This window comes from Lolium rigidum, chromosome 6 (genome assembly GCF_022539505.1).
Source record: "Lolium rigidum isolate FL_2022 chromosome 6, APGP_CSIRO_Lrig_0.1, whole genome shotgun sequence".
NCBI classification, from domain to species: Eukaryota; Viridiplantae; Streptophyta; class Magnoliopsida; order Poales; family Poaceae; genus Lolium; species Lolium rigidum.
The window spans coordinates 12,703,493-12,725,711 of NC_061513.1; the positions used below are offsets into that span (position 1 = coordinate 12,703,493).

Here is a 22,219-nt window from a genome sequence, read left to right on the forward strand (position 1 = left end):
GACCCATTTGGGATGCCTATGTCACACAACAATGCAATAAAATAAAGGTAAGGAGAGGTTGCTACAGTAGTAACAACTTCCAAGACTCAACAAAACAGTAGCAAAATAAAAACATGGGTTATCTCCCAAGAAGTGCTTTCTTTATAGCCATTAAAATGGGCTCAGTAAATTTAATGATGCAGTCGCATAAGGATGAGAGTTGAAGCAAAGAGAGCATCAAAAAGCAAGTATGAAACAAATTTAAGCCTAACCCACTTCCTATGAAAAGGAATCTTGTAAATAAACAAGTTAATGAAGAACAAAGTGAATAGCATAGGAAGACAAAACAAGTGCAACTTCAAAAATTTCAGCATATAGAGAGGTGTTTTAGTGACATGAAAATTTCTACAACCATATTTTCCTCTCTCATAATAATTCCCAGTAGCATCATGAACAAACTCAACAATATAACTATCACATAAAGCATTCTTATTATGAGTCTCATGCATAAAATAATTACTACTCCCAACATAAGCATAGTCATTCCTATTAATTGTAGTGGGAGCAAATTCAACAAAGTAGCTATCATTATTATTCTCATCACCATAATCATCAAATGTAGGAGGCATAATATAATCATAATAAACTTTATCCTCAATAGTAGGTGGCACCAAAATACCACTATCATCATAAATGGGAGGAAAAGTGTCATCAAAGTAAATTCTCTCCTCCATGCTTGGGGGACTAAAAATATCATGCTCATCAAAACCAGCTTCCCCAAGCTTAAATTCCTCCATAGCATTAGCAATAATAGTGTTCAAAGATTTCATGCTAATAACATTGCTACAACTATTTTGCAAACAAAGTTCCATGGGTTTTTTAATTTTCTCTTCAAACACCTCATGTCCTAACTCAAGATAAATACTATAAAGATCTCTAATATTTTTGTTGTTTTCCATTAAGCCTAACTAGTGAAATCACACAACTTAGTGTTCTCAGGAGTATTCATTTTAGCAGTAGTAAATAAAGCAAACTAAATAAAGTAAATGCAAGTAACTAATTTTTTTGTATTTTTGATATAAAGAGCAAACAAAGCAGTAAATAAAGTAAAGTAAAGCAAGACAAAAACAAAGTAAAGAGATTGGATGTGGGAGACTCCCCTTGCAGCGTGTCTTGATCTCCCCGGCAACGGCGCCAGAAAAAGTTGCTTGATGGCGTGCAAGACACACGTCCGCTGGGAACCCAAGAGGAAGGTGTGATGCGTACAGCAGCAAGTTTTCCCTCAGTAAGAAACCAAGGTTATCGAACCAGTAGGAGTCAAGGAACATGTGAAGGTTGTTGGTGGCAGAGTGTAGTGCGGCGCAACACCAGGGATTCCGGCGCCAACATGGAACCTGCACAACACAATCAAAGTACTTTGCCCCAACGTAACAGTGAGATTGTCAATCTCACCGGCTTGCTGTAAACAAAGGATTAAATGTATAGTGTGGAAGATGATGTTTGTTTGCGAAGAACAAGTAAAGAACAAGTATTGCACTAGATTGTATTTGAGATGTAAAGAATGGACCGGGTCCACGAGTTCACTAGTGGTGTCTCTCCCATAAGATAAATAGCATGTTGGGTGAACAAATTACAGTTGGGCAATTGACAAATAGAGAAGGCATAACAATGCACATACATATATCACGATGACTACTATGAGATTTAATCAGGGCATTACGACAAAGTACATAGATCGCTATCCAGCAAGCATCTATGCCTAAAAAGTCCACCTTCAGGTTATCATCCGAACCCCTTCCAGTATTGAGTTGCAAACAACAGACAATTGCATTAAGTATGGTGCGTAATGTAATCAACACAAATATCCTTAGACAAAACATTGATATTTTATCCCTAGTGGCAACAGCACATCCACAACCTTACAACTTTCTCATCATCGTCCCGCATTCAATGGAGGCATGAACCCACTATCGAGCATAAATACTCCCTCTTGGAGTTACAAGTATCAACTTGGCCGGAGCCTCTACTAGCAACGGAGAGCATGCAAGAACATAAACAACACATATATGATAGATTGATAATCAACTTGACATAGTATTCAATATTCATCGGATCCCAACAAACACAACATGTAGCATTACAAATAGATGATCTTGATCATGATAGGCAGCTCACAAGATCTAACATGATAGCACAATGAGGAGAAGACAACCATCTAGCTACTGCTATGGACCCATAGTCCAGGGGTGAACTACTCACACATCAATCCGGAGACGATCATGGTGATGAAGAGTCCTCCGGGAGATGATTCCCCTCTCCCGGCAGGGTGCCGGAGGCGATCTCCTGAATCCCCCGAGATGGGATTGGCGGCGGCGGCGTCTCTGGAAGGTTTTTCGTATCGTGGCTCTCGGTACTGGGGTTTTAGCGACGAAGGCTTTAAGTAGGCGGAAGGGCAGGGTTGGAGCGGCGCGGGCCCCACCCAGGCCGCGCGGCCCTGTGGTGTCGGCGCCCCGTCGCCCCACTTCGTAATCCCTTCGGTCTTCTGGAAGCTTCGTGGAAAAATAAGACCCTGGGCGTTGATTTCGTCCAATTCCGAGAATATTTCCTTTGTAGGATTTCTGAAACCAAAAACAAGCAGAAAACAACAATCGGCTCTTCGGCATCTCGTCAATAGGTTAGTGCCGGAAAATGCATAATAATGACATAAAGTGTGTATAAAACATGTGAGTATCATCATAAAAGTAGCATGGAACATAAGAAATTATAGATACGTTTGAGACGTATCAGACGGCCCGACGCAGCGGCTCGGGCGGCTTCCGCGCGGAGAAGGAGGGGACGGCGGACATGGAGCGCGGCGGGTGATACGTCTCAAACGTATCTATAATTTCTTATGTTCCATGCTACTTTTATGATAATCCCTTAGGCCGCACCGCCCTAGCGTGTGGGCCCCTCATGACTCCTCCGACTCCGCCCTTCCGCATACTTAAAGCCTTCGTCGCGAAACCCCCAGTACCGAGAGCCACGATACGGAAAACATTCCAGAGACGCCGCCGCCGCCAATCCCATCTCGGGGATTCGAGAGATCGCCTCCGGCACCTCGCCGGAGAGGGGAATCATCTCTCGGAGGTCTCTTCATCGCCATGATCGCCTCCGGATTGATGTGTGAGTAGTCCACCCTCGGACTATGGGTCCATAGCAAGTAGCTAGATGGTTGTCTTCTCCTCATTGTGCTATCATGTTAGATCTTGTGAGCTGCCTATCATGATCAAGATCATCTATTTGTAATGCTACATGTTGTGTTTGTTGGGATCCGATGAATATTGAATACTATGTCAAGTTGATTATCAATCTATCATATATGTTGTTTATGTTCTTGCATGCTCTCCGTTGCTAGTAGAGGCTCTGGCCAAGTTGATACTTGTAAATCCAAGAGGGAGTATTTATGCTCGATAGTGGGTTCATGCCTCCATTGAATCTGGGATAGTGGCAGAAAGTTCTAAGGTTGTGTATGTGCTGTTGCCACTAGGGATAAAACATCAATGCTTTGTCTAAGGATATTTGTGTTGATTACATTACGCACCATACTTAATGCAATTGTCTGTTGTTTGCAACTTAATACTGGAAGGGGTTCGGATGATAACCTCAAGGTGGACTTTTTAGGCATAGATGCATGCTGGATAGCGGTCTATGTACTTTGTCATAATGCCCTGATTAAATCTCATAGTACTCATCATGATATATGTATGTGCATTGTTATGCCTTCTTTATTTGTCAATTGCCCAACTGTAATTTGTTCACCCAACATGTTTATCTTATGGGAGAGACACCACTAGTGAACTGTGGACCCCGGTCCATTCTTTACATCCGAAATACAATCTACCGCAATACTTGTTCTTTACTCGTTCTTCGCAAACAAACATCATCATCCACACTATACATCTAATCCTTTGTTTACAGAGCAAGCCGGTGAGATTGACAACCTCATCGTTACGTTGGGGCAAAGTACTTTGATTGTGTTGTGCAGGTTCCACGTTGGCGCCGGAATCCCTGGTGTTGCGCCGCACTACACTCCGTCACCAACAACCTTCATGTGTTCCTTGACTCCGACTGGTTCGATAACCTTGGTTTCATACTGAGGGAAAACTCGCTGCTGTACGCATCACACCTTCCTCTTGGGGTTTCCAACGGACGTGTGTTAACTACTACCACGCCAACAGCAAGGATTTTTCTGGCGCCGTTGCCGGGGAACGAAGAAAAGCTACACCACAGAGATTTCTACGTCCCACGTCAACCACGCGCCAGTTGTGGACAGCAGCGGGCGCTGCTGCGGGGGCTAGCCCACGCCGCCGGGCGCGGCCACGGCGGCGTGGTGGCGGGAGCTGGTGACCCGCTTGGAGGGCGCCTCGTGGAGCGGCATCTGGGCGAGATCTCCGATGGGTGGCGAAACCCTAGGAAGGCGCGGAGCATTCGGGGCTGGGGCTGGGGCTGGCAGTGTCAATTTTGTGTCTCTCGTATGCTAGCATACTGCTTCGCTGTGAGCTTTTTCTCTTCGATTCCAGGGATTCGAATCGGAAGGTGGTTTCGTCTGGGGATGGTCGATTCGAGCCTGGTCGTATGAGGAAGAAGAAGACGACCCCACCCTACCTGGCTAGCTAGCTGGTTCCAACACTTCTCTGCTATCTTCTATGGTATACAATTGATAAATGAAAAGGAATGTATACTTTTCTATATACTGTTTGTGAAGTCAGATTCTCAAGAACAACAAAGTGTTTCTATTTTATCTTTCTTCACGTGTCCATGTCTTTTCTTGATTTTACAGTTGATTCTTCGTTTCACGTCGGTCGAGACAACACTCTCCCACTCTATGGTAGGTGACTGCCTTCATCCATCACCTTGGCATGGATTTGAGCTATGGAAGGGCTTGATCACTTCGTTGTCAATGCCTCGGGAAACCGCCATTCTCCCGTGTTGTCATGTAGTGGCCAAGTTTACACGTTGCGCAACCAACTCCATTCATCGACATTCTTCACTAGATCTCTAATGTTAACATCTCCTTTGATGAGAATCGGGCTCGAGTCAAGCCTAGCCGTTTGAGGAAGAAAATGACCTGGACTACCAGATTGGTTGGTTCCAACGCTCTTCATCTGGCTCATTTAGGAGGGTTTTTTTTAAGACGATCACATTTTCGTACTGCCTCTTAATGTATTAGCATACAAACAAGGTTACATATGTACGTAGAGACATAGAGGAGAGACTCTAGGGTAAAGTTATAGGTTTTTCGTGAACTCAGAAATAAAAAGATGAAGATATTCTCTAGCTTTGTGTACTAGGAGTAGAAAGTCCTCTTTGAATCTTCGTCGCCAAGAGCTTACATCGTCCGGTATGATACCATTGAACATAAGAGTATTCCTTTTCTTTCCAAATGTTTCAGGCCGCCATCACAAAGATATCCATGAACATTGTCTTACTGAATGGATCGTAGCGAACGAGAGGGGTGTGAATGGGCGCTACACAATTTTTATGTCTTTTTCAATTTTTATGCGATGCGGAAGTAAAGGTGATTGCTTTGGTGATAGGGGTGTTCCTAGTATGATCCTAGGCTAGTGCAACAAGTAAAGGAACCAAGCAAGATAGTAAAGTTAGGGAGCGGGACGACCGGGGACGAGGCGAGGTTTGTTTCCTACAGTTCCTCCCACAAAAGAGAGTACGTCTGCGTTAAGGAGGTGCTAGCCATGAAGGCTAGACGGCCACACCACGAAGGAAGGCCTCACCTTATTCCTCGAGAAAGGCCCACGAAGGAGCTTCCTCTTCTCCACTAAGTAGCCGATCGAGGCGGCGGTTCCTTCACAAGGTTGGGGCGAGCTCCACAAACACCGGAGGCTCGCAACACCCTATGGGGCTAGCACAACTCCAAGCTAGCCTCCATAGGAGCACTTCCTCCAAGATCCCACCATATGAACCCTAACTCCAAGATCCACTAAGGACTAGCTGGTATTGGTGATTTCCCTCTTGGTAGAACTATAGATCGGGGCCTCCTCCACCACTACACAAAGTTTGAGCAAGACTGGTTGGGTAGGTAGGGAGATCTTCAAGGTTTGAGCTCAGCAATAATGGAAGAGAGAGAAGGAGAAGAGATAAAATCGAGCTGGGGAAGATCCAACCGTTATGTGCAGATCCCACACAACCGGTACTACCGCTTAGGCAAGCGGTAGTACCGCTATGGGTTTGAAATTCCCCCACAGATTCGCCACGTGGGCTCAAAGCGGTAGTACCGCTAGCGGTACCGCTAGGGCCTCTCCGAGCCCTAGACTCCACGCGGTACCTCAACGGTACCAACGCGGTAGTGCCGTAACTTGAGTGACGGTACCTAAGCGGTACCTCAACGGTACCAACGCGGTAGTGCCGTAACTTGAGTGACGGTACCTAAGCGGTACCAAGGCGGTACTACCGCTTGCAAGTGGTACTTCTGCTCATGGTACCGTAGATGTACCGTAACACACTCTGTGTGACTTTTCAGTGCAAAACACCCAGAGCGGTACCTCAGGCGGTACCAATAGGGTAGTAGTACTACAACTCCTAGTACCGGTAGTACCGGTCAGGCAGAATCTGCAGTTTTCTCTTTCCCTCTCCAACCACGTCACCTCGCGACACACACACAAAACCAGAAAACCTATAAGCTACGCTTCAGTCTTCCGATCATGAAGTGTTCAGCGAGGGCACCGTGCACCTGCAAATCTATCAAAGACAATCCATGCACACAGTTAAATTCATTCAAGTGTTGTTATCAAACACACAAAACACAGGGTATAGACCTTGCTCTTTCACTTACGCCACTCCTCTTTACCTCTCTAGATTATGCACAATCGATTGCCATCAACCTGCCAGGTCATGCCAAGCTTCGACCAACTCATTCAGGAGGTTTGAGTTGAAGTATTCATAGATGAAGGGAATATCATTTTTTGCAGACTCTCAAGAACAATGTTTTTTCTATTTCTCTCCCCTTTTTAAAGTGTTTCCATGTATTTTCTTGGTTCAACCTATTTTTTTTGTTTGCAACATTGGTGTCGGCGTGCCTAGACAACACATTCTCGCGCTATAGTAAGTGATCGCTTTCATCTATCACCTTCACATAGACTTTGGCTATGCAAGCCCCCCGGGAGCGGCTAACCGTCACCCGTTAGCGATGGTTTATAACCATCGCTAAGGGGAAACTGTTGGCCCATTAGTTTGGTTGTTTCAAAAATTTCCAAATTCGAAATACTATGCGGGCCGTTAACTGTTGGCTAAAATTAGTTTGTTTTTAAAAGGTGAGGGGCATGGAAAAGAGCAATATTGTAATTTTTAGGCCCGCATAGTACTGGACTTGATGAACGGCCCGGCCCGGCCCTGCTTGAGGAGACAGACTAGGTCAGCCCAACCACCCGCACAACCCCACACGGCCACACCCTCTCCATCTCCGTCCCCATTCCTACGGTCGCCGCAACAACCAGACCTCACCTCGATCCCGACGAGCGGAGCAGCAGCAGGAGAGGAATCGCCGGAGAGCGGATCGGAGATGGCCAAGTTCGACCCGTGGCCCGTGTTCTTCAAGCGGGAGTGGGGCCGCAACTGGCCCTTCCTCGCCGGCTTCGCCGTCACCGGCATCCTCATCACCAAGCTCACCGCCGGCTTCACCGAGGAGGACCTCAAGAACTCCAAGTTCGTCCAGGAGCACAAGCGCTGACCTCAGGTGAGCCTGCCAGCCAACTCCGCCTCCCTCCCCTCCCCCGCCAACCCCGATCCGGTGCCTGATTAGGTCCTCGCGTGAAACCGATTCGATCCAGCGTCGTGCCCCCCTCCTGCCAGATTCCGGCGCCACGCCAGTCGCGCTTTGTCAGGCTAGATCTCGTAGTGCTACGCGAATGATGATACGCCGAGGTTAAACGAGGCAACACTGAACTAGGATCTGCAATTGCGTTGTTTGTGTTGACCCCTATGGCTTCACCGTTCGAGTGCAGATACATACCTATGTTTTGTGTGGATATGTAGCAGCTCATGCCATTAATGCGGTGGTACGCTACGCACCATTTCGTCCTCTCCTTAGCGCCTGCATGCGCAAGTTATTGCGGTTGTTTCAGTCTGTAGTTACGGAGGGTGTGGTACCTCCAAATCATGGCCACGTCTAGAGTCTTCCTCACCGTCGGCTCAGCTCTCTTTACCTTCGGATAAATCGCTAGCTACCCATTTTGCTGCTATCAACAAGGGGCATGGTGTTGAGCGTTTCCTTCTAACAGTTACATTCTCTACATGCTTCAGAAATCTACTTTGCTTTTGTCAGTAATTCCGGTTTGATATTGCTGTGAACAAGATAATCTTCTGCAGAGCTCCTTGTTTTGGCTCTCTATGTCTGGTCATATACCTAGAGTTCTCTTTCCTGACTGTCCTAGCCAGCTATTCTTCCTGAGATGAATTCTGGTAACACGTTTTGTTGTTACAAACAGTGGGTGCGGTGTTGCGCTTTTTTCCTTCTCACAAATGGAATGGCGTCGTTGAAATGCTTCAGGGTTCTAGTTTGCTGTCATCATTAATCCTATGTGGTATTGGCATGAATACTGGACTCTTTATTTTGCTGTTTGATGTGTAGCTGACCATGGGTTTGTGTCAAAGTAATATTGTTCTTCAATTAAAACATGTATGCAGCATATGTGCTACTTACTAGGATCGTGCACTCACAGATTGGTTATTTTTGTTTCCTCCAGGTTGGCGTGAGGGGAAATGTCACCGAATTAGTTGCATCAACATTGCCGGCAGTTTTTATATGTTATGTGGATGAACCCACCGGATACATGCCTTAGGCTACCAAAGTTTCTTCTATTGTATTTTTTGTAATAAGAGGTTTCTGGATACCTAAACCAAGAAATTAATTTTAAGCGTTTCATGACGCTTGTTTGGTTATGTGCCGGGTGACAAGATCTACATGGGGGTTCAACTTGTCTAATATTTGTTCTGCTGCTTTGTTTGATTCACATTGGAGCCTCGTTTTGCATTGTTTTCACATGTAATCCTGTATTTGCTGTGTGTGGTTCTGTGATGTTGGAGGAGGTTCTTCATTCCAGTTTAAAATGTTCTATCTGTGTAAATCCTATTTGTGTATTTTATGACCAGCCATAGATAACGGACGATAATCCAACTGCAAATTAACATTGCATCTGATTTTGTATAATTAAGTTGACATTTCTTTTAATTACATGGTGGAGCTAGTTTGTCAGATGCACGCAAATGAAAAGTTAGTTAGTTACGATATTGATACCTGTAGATTATAATATATAATGTCAAGTAGATTCTGTTTTTATGAAATGAACTAAAATGGACTAGTACTATTTGACAGGACTTGGCTAGTGTCAATAGCAAGACCTGAGAGAAATGGCTTGCTAGCTGTGGCAAGCATGTTATCTGATGCCTAGAAAAAAACACTATGGTGATGCTTGTATCCACAATGACTGGTTTAGAAGCTGCCTCCAGTAATGCTGCTGGAGAGTCAGCTTCCCTGGCTGGTTGTCGACACCCTAACGAGGTTCACCTCTGTGCCTGTAGAGGAGTTCATTAGTGAAATCGGACTCATACTACAAATCAAGCTAGACATGGATACAGTCTTAAAGAATCGGCTGTCTTGGATGATAGCTACATTCTGCCGTATCTTCTTGACATCCTCTGGTTCTACAAAACAGGAAGCAGAAAAAGTACTTGGATCCGTGTGTCTAATTCAGGTGTTTTCAGATCAATGTCAAAAAATAGCAGCACAATCGAGTTTTTTTGTTTTTGTTTTTTTGAGAGATCGGCATCAAGGTACCAGCCAGCAAGATGACTAAGTTTACGGACATGGGCAACAAGAAAGGATTCCTCTGAAGCGAGATCTTCCTAGCGCTGCTTTCGCTGGATGTCATGAAGTCATGTTGGCTCGTTCCCCACTGCCAACTACTAGGATCATGTCCCTGACAGTTGATCATTTTGTTCCTTCCAGGCTGGGTTGAAGGAATGGATGCGGCAGGTTCTCACCTAATTAATTGCATCAATGTGATATCTTGTTTCCTTCCTACTGTGTGGTTATGTGTTGCGGACAACATTTACAAGGAGGTGACTGGTGTTCTCGCTATTCGACCAGATCGTTTGCTGTTATGGTAACATTCTTGCACATCAGATTCAGTTTTGTCATAGCCGCTTGCTTGCAATTTTTAATGTTTTGTAGTGCAGCTCATTGAATCATAATGGAGTTTTGCGTACTGTTTTTTTGATGTGTAATTCTAGATTTGCTATCGGCAATCCTTTGTTGTTGTACGGAATGGTAACGGCTACTGAAGGGGCATCGATATCAGTACTGGGTTTGGTTCTGTATTAGCTCAGTTGTGTAAGTTTAGCTAAGGATATATTTGGTGCTCTGTGTTTCTAATATTAAGAGGATGGAGAAGCATTCATCTTGAACCACTTTCTGCAAGCAATTCGGGGATAAACCATGCCAAGCTTTGCTATTTCATTAAAAAAAAATGAATTGAGACTACTCATGATGGGCTCCAAACAGGTAGTAATGCAGTGCGCTAGCTAGAAACATAGAGAAGGGATAATAAATGATTTGGTAGTAATTGGCCTGTACATGGCTTGAAGCAAAACAAGCAGTGATAGCTTTTATATGTAAGAAAACAAACTCACTCATTCCATTTCCTGATGGCAAGAAATGCCAATGTTTCAGGATTATTTGTAAGGAACAACAAACATTAACTCATGAAAATATGTAGTTGACAAAACAAAAGAGTTACTATCACAATGCCATAAGGCTTATTACAAATAGCTCAAAGCATGCACACCAAAAATATGTAAAATACAAGGGACTGTAGACTGCCGCTCCTAGGCTAGATACGGAGCTCTGGAACATGCTTCATCCTGTAGTGCATCTGGTTCTGAATCCACTGAGCCATGAAGTCCCTGTGCAGATGCAGCATCCAGAGCTTCTTCAAGGATCTAAGGGATTCAATGCCTTGAGGGACAATACTCATCCCCTGGAGTGACACCATGTAGATCCCGTCAATGCATGGAATGGCACGCTTTTCAATCACCAATTGCTGGACATTGGGCATGTTCTTTAAGACGAGGGTCTTGAGCTGTGGAAAGCAGTCTGCAGAAAGAACCAATATGCCAGCACTGCTCACCCGGTTAAGGCTGAGATAAGTGAGATCTGGCACATGAGATGCTAACTGCTGCAGCGGGTCTTCTTTCCCAAGATCACACCAACTTAGAGCCAGATACCTGAGATACTTCCCATGGCCCTGAAATATAGGGCACTTGAGTGTCCCATCGGCCCAGCCACCTCGGATGATTAGCCTGTGGAGCATCTTGGAGACCGGCTTGAGGGCTTGGAAGCTAAATATCTCCTTCTCATCAGATGCAGAAAGGAGTAAGCTCGAGAGTAGGGGCATACTTGAGAGGGCATCGAAAAGGTCTTTACAGTTGGATGCATTGATGTTGTCAATCCAAACGGTCTGCAGCTTACTCATCTTCTTGAGCTGTAGGGACAGGTCTTTGCTGGCATGAGCGGTCTCAAGAGTCTGCAGCTCTTGCAAGTTGGAGATCATTTCAGGTGCTTCCACTCCTATGAAGTAGCGAAACTCCGTCTGCTTCTCGTCAGCAAACCTGTCAGCCAAGAGGTGACGTAGCTTCTCGACCTTGACAATTCCTGGTGGAAGATGCTCTACTCTCGTCTGCTTGATGTCTAGTGTCTGAAGGTTAGAGAGCTTTTCGACGGTATCTGGCAGTGACTGAACATTGGTGCGCCTTAAGCCGATGTAGCGTAGATTGAACAGATTCCCGATGGACGCCGGCACTTGGTTGATTGCAGAGTCTTGGAGCTCGAGAACGGTGAGGTAGTTGGATCCGGACAGAACCGAGGAAATCATGTTGGCAGAGGAGGAAGCCGCGCTGAGTGAGATGACAGTCCGGAGCCGTGGGAATTCCACTCCTGCAGCAGCCGTGTTACCGTCTGTCCAACCAGATGTTGAGAACCGGCGGACCTCTCTATCCATGCGCATCATTTCGCCCTGGTCATTAGCGGATCCGAACCTCTCCTCTTTAGCGACGGCAAGAGCCAGGTCGCGGACGATGTCATGCATCTTGCAGGTGCTGACCCTGTTGAGCTCATCCCTCTCCACAACCTCCAGCATGTTGCGGCCGATGAGCTCCATGAGATTCCACTCGGCAACTTCCTCGGGCGTGCTGTTGTTGTCTTTCTGGGTTGCGAACCCTTCGGCAACCCACATCCGCACCAGGCTCTCCCGTGGCATGGCATAGTCTTCAGGGAACAGGCTGCAGTACAGGAAGCAATTCCTGAGATCACCTGGCAAGTCATGGTAGCTTAGGTTAAGTATAGCCTGCACATGGTCGTTGTCACGCAGCTCGCTTTGGAGACGATTGTACATCTGGTTCCAGGCGTCACCCGTCAGTAGCTTCGTGGACATTAGGCTGCCTGAAGATACAATGGCTAATGGCAGGCCATGGCACCTCTCAACAACGGCGACGGCCACCGTCTGGAGCTCTGGAGGGCAGTTGCGGTAAGGGATGTTGTGGAAAGCCCTAGAGCAGAACAGCTTGAATGACTCGGCTCTGCCCAGTGGCTGGAGTAGCAGGCGACGTCTCAGGGGAGCGAGAGACGCAACGTCTTCCTTGCGTGTTGTGATGATAACACGACTTCCCTGGACACCCTGGAATGCACTGCACATCTGAGTGTATGCTTTTTTGTCCCACACATCATCAAGCACCACCAGGCATCTCCTGTCTTGGAGTGTCTTCTTTATTGCCTCTGTTAACTCATATACATTTTCTTTGCCGCCTGTTACCATAGGCGGCAGCGGTGAAAACTTCTCCGTGTGCCGCCGTATCTCGGAGAGCAACCTCCCCAACAGATCAACCACATCATATGCCTGTGACACCACAATCCAAGCATGTGCATCAGGGAACTTGGCTTTCTCCCGATCATACACATTTTTCACAAGGGTGGTTTTCCCCAAGCCTCCCATACCAGAAACTGTGATCACCGTGCTTTCTTCCTCATCGGTGGCCAGCCATTCGGTCAACCTGCTCCTGTTCTCCTCAATTCCCACAAGATCCTCATCACTAACAAGCTCTGGATAGCAGCTTCCAGACCACCTACGATCAGGTTCCACATGCTCATTTTTGGAGAGGTGGATTGTGCTACTCCATTCTCTCTGCAGTTCTTTGACGTGCCGGATCTCCTCCTCGATCTCTACCACCTCATCAGCAATCCTACTGAAAACCTTTACATGGGGTGAAACTCTCACGGCATAACGATTGAGGAAGCCTTCTTCCTTGAGCTTGATGGCCTCATACGAATACTTGTCAATTACATCCTCCACATGGTAGGCCAGCTTCCTCACATGTGCAATCCAAGTCTTGATCACATTGTTGCTCAGATGTGTGGTACCTACATCTTGAATTGCAGCATTCATCGTCATCAGCTCTTTCTCAATTCTTTTCACCTTTAACGGCAGTTCCTTTAGATTATCAACCTTCCTTGACAACTTTTCCATGACAGATGAGACTGCTTCATTTAAAGCCACTGTCCCAATCTTTGACACCGCGAGGAGTATAGCCTCTGCCATTTGCTGCTGGAACACAACACCGAACAAGTTATATAATGCATCAACTAACTCAATTTTGGTGAAACTATCATTAATTTATACAACATAAGGAAGATTTTATTTATAGAAGGATGTTTAAAAAAGAGACATGAACATGTATTGTTTCTTAATATTTAAATTTTACTACATATGGGTGGAACCTATTTTTTGACGGTCTTATAACCTGCTTCTAGGCTCTGGTCATCACAGACCATCACTGATGCACACACCAATGATAAATTAGTACTCATGCGTAGAGACTCAAACCCACATGGCTCCCCTCCCACAAATAGAGGGTGGGTCACTTTATTGAAAAGATGCATACAACCATCTTACAGCATGATTGTAATCCCTTTTTTTGATTAATGAAAGCTCTTAATTCGCAAAAAAAAAGTGGTGCAAGGTGATGTTCTCATCCTACGCACGCAGTACCTTAGATGGCTCGTAGATCTGAACATTTCACACATACAACTAGGGAGAATGGACTTGTAGTACTTAAATTCTAATCTGTACACGGTTCCATTCCAACAATACAAAGTATTGATGAACTTATCCTTAGATTGACAATAGTGGAGAGTAACTTAGAGTACTAACATGTATACTCTCCCGTTTTTAAATAAGTGAACGTTTAGCCCCAAACTTTGTCCATTAAAAAGGGTATTTCTATCTTTTTAATGCACTTTAAAGTAGCAAAAATTGCTTCTCTCTTATCGCATGAAAATCAAATCCAATAATATATAGCGCATGTTATCTTAATTTTCTGCACGTGCTTAACTCATTGAAGGTAAAAGAATTAAAGAGGAAAAAGATATTGGTTTGCATCTTTGCAATGCAATTTTCTCCCCACTTGATAATCTGTGTTGGAAAATCCACGCGTCCACTTACTTGAGCATGCATGGAGTATGTTGCTAGTTTATTTACTACCATAGTGATTATTAACTTATACTATGTGATTTAATGTATTGTGTTATTTATTATGTTCTATAGTCATCTTATCTCACCCTCTTTCTACATAGGAGTATATTTTTAAAGTATGTGATGTGTCGGGAGTGGTGTTTTGGAACATGGGTGCATATGCTCCCTATATTTTGAAATGCATCTTACGTATATTTTAAATTTCAAAAAATTGAAACAAAAAATTCGTACGTACATCTTCACGTGCTACGCGTTCACAAAGTCGTTTCATAACAAATCAACTTATCATGTGACGTGTGTAAAAAAGATAAAATTCATTGCTAAAAATAATGTTTTTCACAAGATAAAGTTTCTCCTTTTTACATACACCACAAAAAATATTGATTTTTCGTGAAACTTGGTGAATGCACATACATTATGGAGATGTACATGTTTCAATTTTTATCTAAATTTTTTAACATTTCGAAATATGATTTTTTGGTAGAGGGAGCATACGCACCCGGGAGCCGAATTGAATTTCCGGTGTCTATATACTATATATGAGTAGTTTTAAGGGCCACGTATTCATAAAAGAAGAAAACACTTGCAATATAAGCCACTCCTACATAAACTCCCATGTGTCGAGCTGAAGAAAGCTAATCTCCAAAGCAACGAAACAGAAACACAAATTCGCAAGAAAACCGAGACAGAACTCTAGCTAGATATTAGAAGGAAGGGGAACGAGGAGGAAAAGCAAACCTGTTAGAGACGGAGTGCACGCGCTTGAGAGGGAGGAGGACCCGTCGTTGCCGTTGTATATATCACGATCAATATACATATACATATATATACGCCCAACACTGGACCATTTCTCTCGGGCATCCACGACCTCGATCGCCTTCGTCTTTGTTATAGCTAGCTTCGGTGACTTCTACCGCCAATCATGCATCGCCCATAGTGTGCGACTGAGTGACACGCATTTATTGGGCTAACAACTATTGACATTTAATTAATGTGTAACTAACACTTGAATGTGCGACTTAGTAGGACTTTTTTTTGTACTTTATGACCTGTTACACGTCTTCAGTTGCCTCTAATTAACTTTCCGGCCTAGATTTTCCATGCCAACTCATGAAGAAATACTTTGTGTACCCATCAAGACTTTGATTCGGGGTCTATTTATATTATCTCTATGGTAGGAAAGACTATGTACAAATCAAGTCTTCGCGACTGTCTATATACATATATATATTACCTCCTTCTATATAAATATTTTACCTTATATCCGTTATGCAATGTTGCTAATATTTTCTCCGATTGTAGTCAGCCAAAACTGCTCGTGTACTTATTTTATCCTTTTTTCTTTTTCTTTTGCTATTCTGATTGATGCCTATGATTCCAAAACTGACCGTGTACGTATCATCCCCTGTTAGCTATTCTGACTGATGCCTGGATTTCAAAACTGCACCGTGTACTTATTTTCCTGTGCTTTCTTTTTGCTATTTTGGTTGATGCCTATGATTCAAAAATTGCATTAAAATAGATTTTGCTTTGAAATGGAAGTATCGCTTCAGCCTCTGCATTCGAAAGATGCACACACTTTTTATTTATTAGATTATTCACAAAAGCCTTACAAGGGAAATACAAAGATCAGCTCGAAGCAACCATCGTAGACAACTCGCTAAACTTACAAGAATGACGAAGGCGGCGATCAAGAAATAGGGCCAGTACCCTGCCCTCACACCAACACACATCATCTAAAAACTAAGTGTCTGCTCAAGTAGCCCATTGGCAGGTGACAAGCACAACCAGTCTACTAGAACCTCAACGCACACCATTGTATATGCCGCAGAATCGCCACCATCATCTTTTGTGAATCCATCTCCAAGAGTGATTGCATTGACCTTGCCAGGCCTTCCATCGACGCCGGCACGACGCCAGATGACACCATCATCCCACGCACATTCATCACACTGCATTCCGAGACACCGCTGCACCATGCCGCTGAGACTAGACGACGCCAACACAGCAAAATCACACCGCTCCACCTCAGCACCACCACCATCCGTTGTCTGCTCAAAAAATGATGCCCCAACAGGTAGAACAACGCCGTGTGCTGCTATCGTCTGATACGGGAGACCCGGGTCTGGGGTTTACCCCCGGAGCATCCCATGCGAGAAGAAACGCAAACTGTAGAGACAATGCCTTCAACAAGGTATCGACGAATAGGCTCCGCCATGACCAAAGTCCAAGCCGACTTTCACTAGCAGCCACGCCTCACCGTCTGGGACTAAATGAAGGATCGTGAGACCCGCCGATCCTCTCGGACGAAAGAGGAGACCACCACCAACATGGATTCCTCATACTGCGGGGCCACCCAGTCGACATAGAGTGCATGGCCCAACCAAGCCCATCTAGGCTCAGATCAGACCCTCCTGTCCCAGGTTGCACGCGCCGCCGCCAAAACACCGAGGTACCCATGCCGCCTCCGTCAACTGCAGTGGTCGTAAATGGCCAGAGCGGGCGCCGCCCGCTGTGCCTCCATGGCGATTGAGGATCTCCACCGCTGCTCCCACGCCAGACGTCTGAACCTCCTCTTCAAAATGTCTTTCGATATAAATAGATTCAATTAAATAAATAATCACTCTGATTTTAACTTACATAGAGTGAGGCAAATTTGATATAGTTTTATTGTATTCGTCTCATGGGGATAGTTCATATAATGGGATTATATATGTACATATACTTATTGGGATAGATTTACATGCTATAAGGTTTTGAAATTCCAAATGTGTTTTTCTAGTTTTTGAAATCCAGATAATTTAATTATATCAAAACCATTAGATGTAGTTTTTGTTTGTCGGACCGCTGATCCATTCGGCTTTTGAAACTATATGTTCTTCTTAAAAAATATTTTGAAACGATATACCACTTGTTTAGAATCTATAGACGCTGTGAAATTTTGGTACAACATCCATCTAAGGTATACACACACTATAATTATTCATTATTTTTATTTTTCTAGTGAGACATGGTCTCATTTAGAGTTTCGCATAGGGCTCCAGATTTTGCCGGCCGGCCCTGGTGCCTCTAATTAACTTCCTAGTCTAGAACTCTAGATGCACAACAAAATGGAGGGAATACTTCGTGTAGCCATCAAGTCTTTGTGACTAAGTCTATATATATTACGCCCGTCGGTAGGGACAATTTCAGTATGGATCAAGCCTTGCGAATATGTCTAGAGTCATTTGCTTATAATTTTGCTCCACGTGATCCGTTGCTGGTTATGATTAGTTTAGTTCGGTAAATAGACAGTCAAACGTCAATAGTTAGTGCACAATAGCCTCGGATAGAGATGTCAATCTCTGCGGTGTGTGTACAATGGGGACGACTGGATCTAGTTGTTAGAAGACTTGGGACTGATCGAGGTCGTGCTAATTAAGAAGACTTGGGGACTGATCGAGGTCATGAATTAAGAAGACTTGGGGACTGATCGAGGTCGTGCTAATTAAGATCAGTAATCCATCTAAGGTAACATAACTCCCATTGTGGCTAGTTATAGTGGGAGTAGCATAACTACTATTAGAGTCCGAGATCTAGGGATACGAGGAAGACTAGTAAACTGAGAAGAGGGAATAGATTAGTAACATGTACATGTTATTACTATATGTTACTTCCCACTATGACTAGTCTTAGAGTCCGAGATCCACCACTCCTTGGATTTAGCAAGCTGGCCATACTGTAATGTTCTCGGTCAACTCCCAAAAAAATTAATTTAGCTCTAGACAGTTAGACTCCCTTCATACCGGTTTATTAGGTTATCACGCTAAAGAAACTTTGACCATTAATTTAATATATCATTTTATAGCATAAATCTTATATTTTATTGACTAAATTAATAATTAATAATTTTTTCTTTAGCGTGTAATACACTAATAAACGATTGTGGAGGGAGTACCAGTCACCTAACATCTAGCTAATTAATGTGGCATTGATAAGTGTATCCACAACCTGACGATCTGGGGATCACCAACCTGAAGTTTCCATCGGGATTCGTGTCTCGAGAGGAACACGGGTACCTCGGCAAGACCCTCATGTTATCGACCGCGGGGGTGCTAGAGGCAACGCTCAAGGCCACCTACAGACATGGCGACGATGGGAAGCGAAGGCAGAGACACAACAGAGAGAGACACAGTATTATCCAGGTTCAGGTCCCTCGCGTGGAGAGGTAAAACCCTTTACGTCCTACTTGTGTTGTATTGATGTCTTGCAAAGCGAGTGTAGTGTTTACAAGGTGGTGGCTTGAGGAACTAGCCTAGATCCCGATCTGATCTCCAAAGGTTGAAGAAGAGGGGATCAGAAAGGTATAGATCAGAATCTGAGCCGGAGGGAAGGATCTTTCTCTACTGGGCAGCTACCCATCCTTTTATAGAGGCACCGACCCTCCTCCCCATGGAAACTTGGGGGAGGGGCAAACAGAGGCATGCCCAAGGAGGAGGACATCTGTCCCTAATTACACACACACGTAGAGGAAGGGTTCTGGTCCACGGGAGTGGTTGTGGGCGATGTTGACATCCCTACCAGGCTGCACCGTTCATGGCTAGCTTTACGGAAAGGAGGCAATGGCCATTCCGCTTTATGCAGGCAACGTCGGGGCTTCTTGTGTCTTCTAGGGTGCCTCACTGCTCGCATCACCCCCTTTAGCTTCATCCCTACGCAGTTCACCCGGTGGAGGAGTCCCGCACCGCGTCTCCTGGAGCCCGAAGCTCATCCCTCACGAAGGGGTAGCTCGCGAGGGATCTCTGCCCTCCTGGCAGCGCAATGTCGTGAAGTCCTCGCGAGGGGTGCTCTCAAGGGGCTTTACTCTCGCGAAGCCTCTAGTCCTCATGGAGGGGTTGCACCTTCTTACCTCGTAGATGGGCAGTCACACGGGCCCAGTATCAGGTGGACCGTGGTAACCCCGGTGCCACTACACTGACAGTAGCCCCCACGGGCCTGGCCCGCTCGGGCCAGACGCGAAGGGACAGGGACCCCAAATGCTGCGGGCCCAGCGGTGGCACGTGGCAGAGCGTGTAGTTGCTAGCACGCGTCTTCAATCCTGGCCACAGAGGCCAAACGGCAGCTGGTGGAGGGCCCTTGGATTCGCCTTGAGCTGGGAAACGTCGCGTCCCATCGGTGCTCCGGGAACCGCTCTCACGCTCTTAAAGGATGTCCAAAGCAGGGTTTTTTCCTTCTTTATCGTCTTCTCCATCGCTGCAGTTCCACTTCTCCTCTTCTCTCCTCCATCTTCCCTACTGTTGACTCTCGTTCGCCGCACCCATGGCACCAAGTGGAGGCTAGAAAAGGCCTCCACATCCGAGCCTGCCGTCGGCCCTTGGCTCCTCTACAATGCCCTTGATGCGGGGTCGTGGACAGACCCACGGGAGCAAGAATAAGCCCCTGTTAGTGCCGCTCGCGGACGCTAGAAATTCCGTGACGAAGCGCGTCCATGGCCATCGACAAGCTGTTGGCGAATCTCCCGTGGGCATCCACGTCGGTGGTGGTGGTGCCCTTGTAGGCCACACACTCTCGCTGTCGGCGGCCGGTGGAATGTTCACTGATGTGAAGCCACCCGTGGTGGTTGCCTGAAAGTCCGGGTCGCTGTGGCTTGGGCTCGCCCATGAGTTTGTCGTTGGCATCACATAGGCGCATCTGGTTAAGCTGAAGCTTCAGAGCGACCTGGACGCTACCTTCTCCAGGAACGATTAGGTCCACGCCTTTGTGGGGGAGACCAGCCCGCGCCAGGTGACCATCCGTGATGGCGACAGAGAATTGTACCTGGCGGGAATTGGAAGGAATTTACTGCCCACTAAAAGATCGAATGGGGCCCTCCTGGTAATCCACCATCGGGAGGACACCTACCATTTCACCATCAAGGTTTTCGGCAGCAGGGGATGTCACATCTACTATGGGCCGACAGACGTCTAGACCTCGATGACTCCTTCCTCCTAGACGCGTTTGCTTCTCTAGGCTCCGGGTGGCGATCCCTTTTGCTTTTCGTCCATCATATGTAAATCCTCGTCAGTCCAGACCATGCCTGCGACAACACTTTGGCTTGTAATGAACATGCCGTTTCCTTGCTCGCTCTGCTTCTTGTTATTGCTCCTCACTATCCCTTTGTGTTACCGTCCATCATCCGAGTAGGAGTAGAAGCGTGCGGGCGTACATGTCCGACCTCGATGGGAAGGCATTGCTTTCAAACATGCCTTTCCTGAGCGTGTACATGGGTCACCCGCAGCTGATAGCCACGCCGGGCCTACCAAGGTGAGCAGACGCTTGAGAAACTTCCGCGGAGGTATCTCGCACGGGAAGGGGTCATTGAGATGAGCCCCGCTGGCACCAAAACAGAAGGGCCTTGTCCTACAGCCCCCAGTGCGAAGGCGACCACGTAGTGAGAAGGCCGAACCATTCAGAAGATGTACCGTCATGGAGAGGGGACTTCCTCGCGCAGAGGGAATTAGTACTCGTGGAGAGGCTTCCTCGTATAAAGAGGGAATAGTTCCCGAGAAGGGACTTCCTCGAGAATAGGGAATTAGTCCTCGCGGAGAGGCTTCCTCGTAGAAAGATGGAATAGTTCTCGAGAAGGGACTTCCTCGTGAAGAGGGAATCAGCTCATCATGGAGAGGCTTCTTCGTAGAAAGAGGGCATAGTCCCCGAGAAGTAACTTCCTCACTAAGAGGGAATTAGTCCTCGTGGAGAGGCTTCCTCGTAGAAAGAGGGAATAGTTCCCGAGAAGGGAGTTCCACGCGAAGAGGGAATTAGTCCTCGTGGAGAGGCTTCCTCATAAAAAGAGGGAATAGCCAACATTCGATTGCAATGCCACCTCAGAGAGGCTTTCCGATGGCGTCATTCCCCTGTGGGGCTTCCTCATGAGACAAAATTCTCGTGAGGGGATTGCCGGAGGAGAGACCTTGTAGAGGCTTGCCTATGGTGTTACCAATGACGAACGCAATGCCCTACAAGAGTACACCCGTGCGATCTTCCGAGAGGACAAGAAAGCACAAACTCCGCCAAACACGAAAGAAGGTAACATGAGCAAAGGAAATCTTGCAACGCGGCAGCCCCCAAGCCTGGCGTTGGGTTGCCCGCGCGCTCATTGGCGTGGTGGAGAAACCGCTAGGCCTTGAAAGGAGTCATCTGCGAGCGCCTTGGCGATGTGGGAGGGCACCGAAGGGCGAGTAGTGCCACCTCATGGGACCTAGAGTCGGTGACAGGCCCGACGAGGTGGACCAAACGCCTGTCGTAGCTGGTGTCATGCCATCATCGACAAAGTGATCCGCGGGCTGCTAATGAAGCCTTATCACACCGGGTGAGCCCCCAAGCCCCAAGACCCTGCAAGGAGCGACGGCACGGGCAGATCATGCACTATTCAGCACGTGCATGGCCGCTGCCGCGTGAGGACTAGACCTTGCCAACCACATGGATCCATGCACACTGGCTTCTGGCATCCGCCTTGCTGATGGTGAACCTGAGGCACGCCAGATGTCGGGGTTTCATTTCTCGAGAGGAACACTGATACGTCTCCAACGTACCTATAATTTCTGATGTTCCATGCTTGTTTTATGACAATATTTACATGTTTTGCTCGCACTTTATAATGTTTTTATGCATTTTCCGGAACTAACCTATTAATAAGATGCCGAAGT

General features: G+C 46.1%; 1 protein-coding gene and 1 pseudogene across 1 annotated transcript; one reads left to right on the forward strand and one right to left on the reverse strand.

Moving 5' to 3' along the window:
• Window positions 1-7,418: 7,418 nt before the first annotated feature.
• On the forward strand, window positions 7,419-8,913 carry LOC124661418 (ATP synthase small subunit 6-A, mitochondrial-like). Its single transcript, XM_047199273.1, has 2 exons — window positions 7,419-7,708; window positions 8,718-8,913. The coding sequence occupies exon 1, from the start codon at window positions 7,535-7,537 to the stop codon at window positions 7,700-7,702; it is 168 nt and encodes a 55-aa protein (XP_047055229.1). The 5' UTR covers window positions 7,419-7,534; the 3' UTR covers window positions 7,703-7,708; window positions 8,718-8,913.
• Window positions 8,914-10,862: 1,949 nt separating this feature from the next.
• Window positions 10,863-13,663, reverse strand: LOC124667649 (annotated as a pseudogene).
• Between the last annotated feature and the right edge of the window lie 8,556 nt (window positions 13,664-22,219).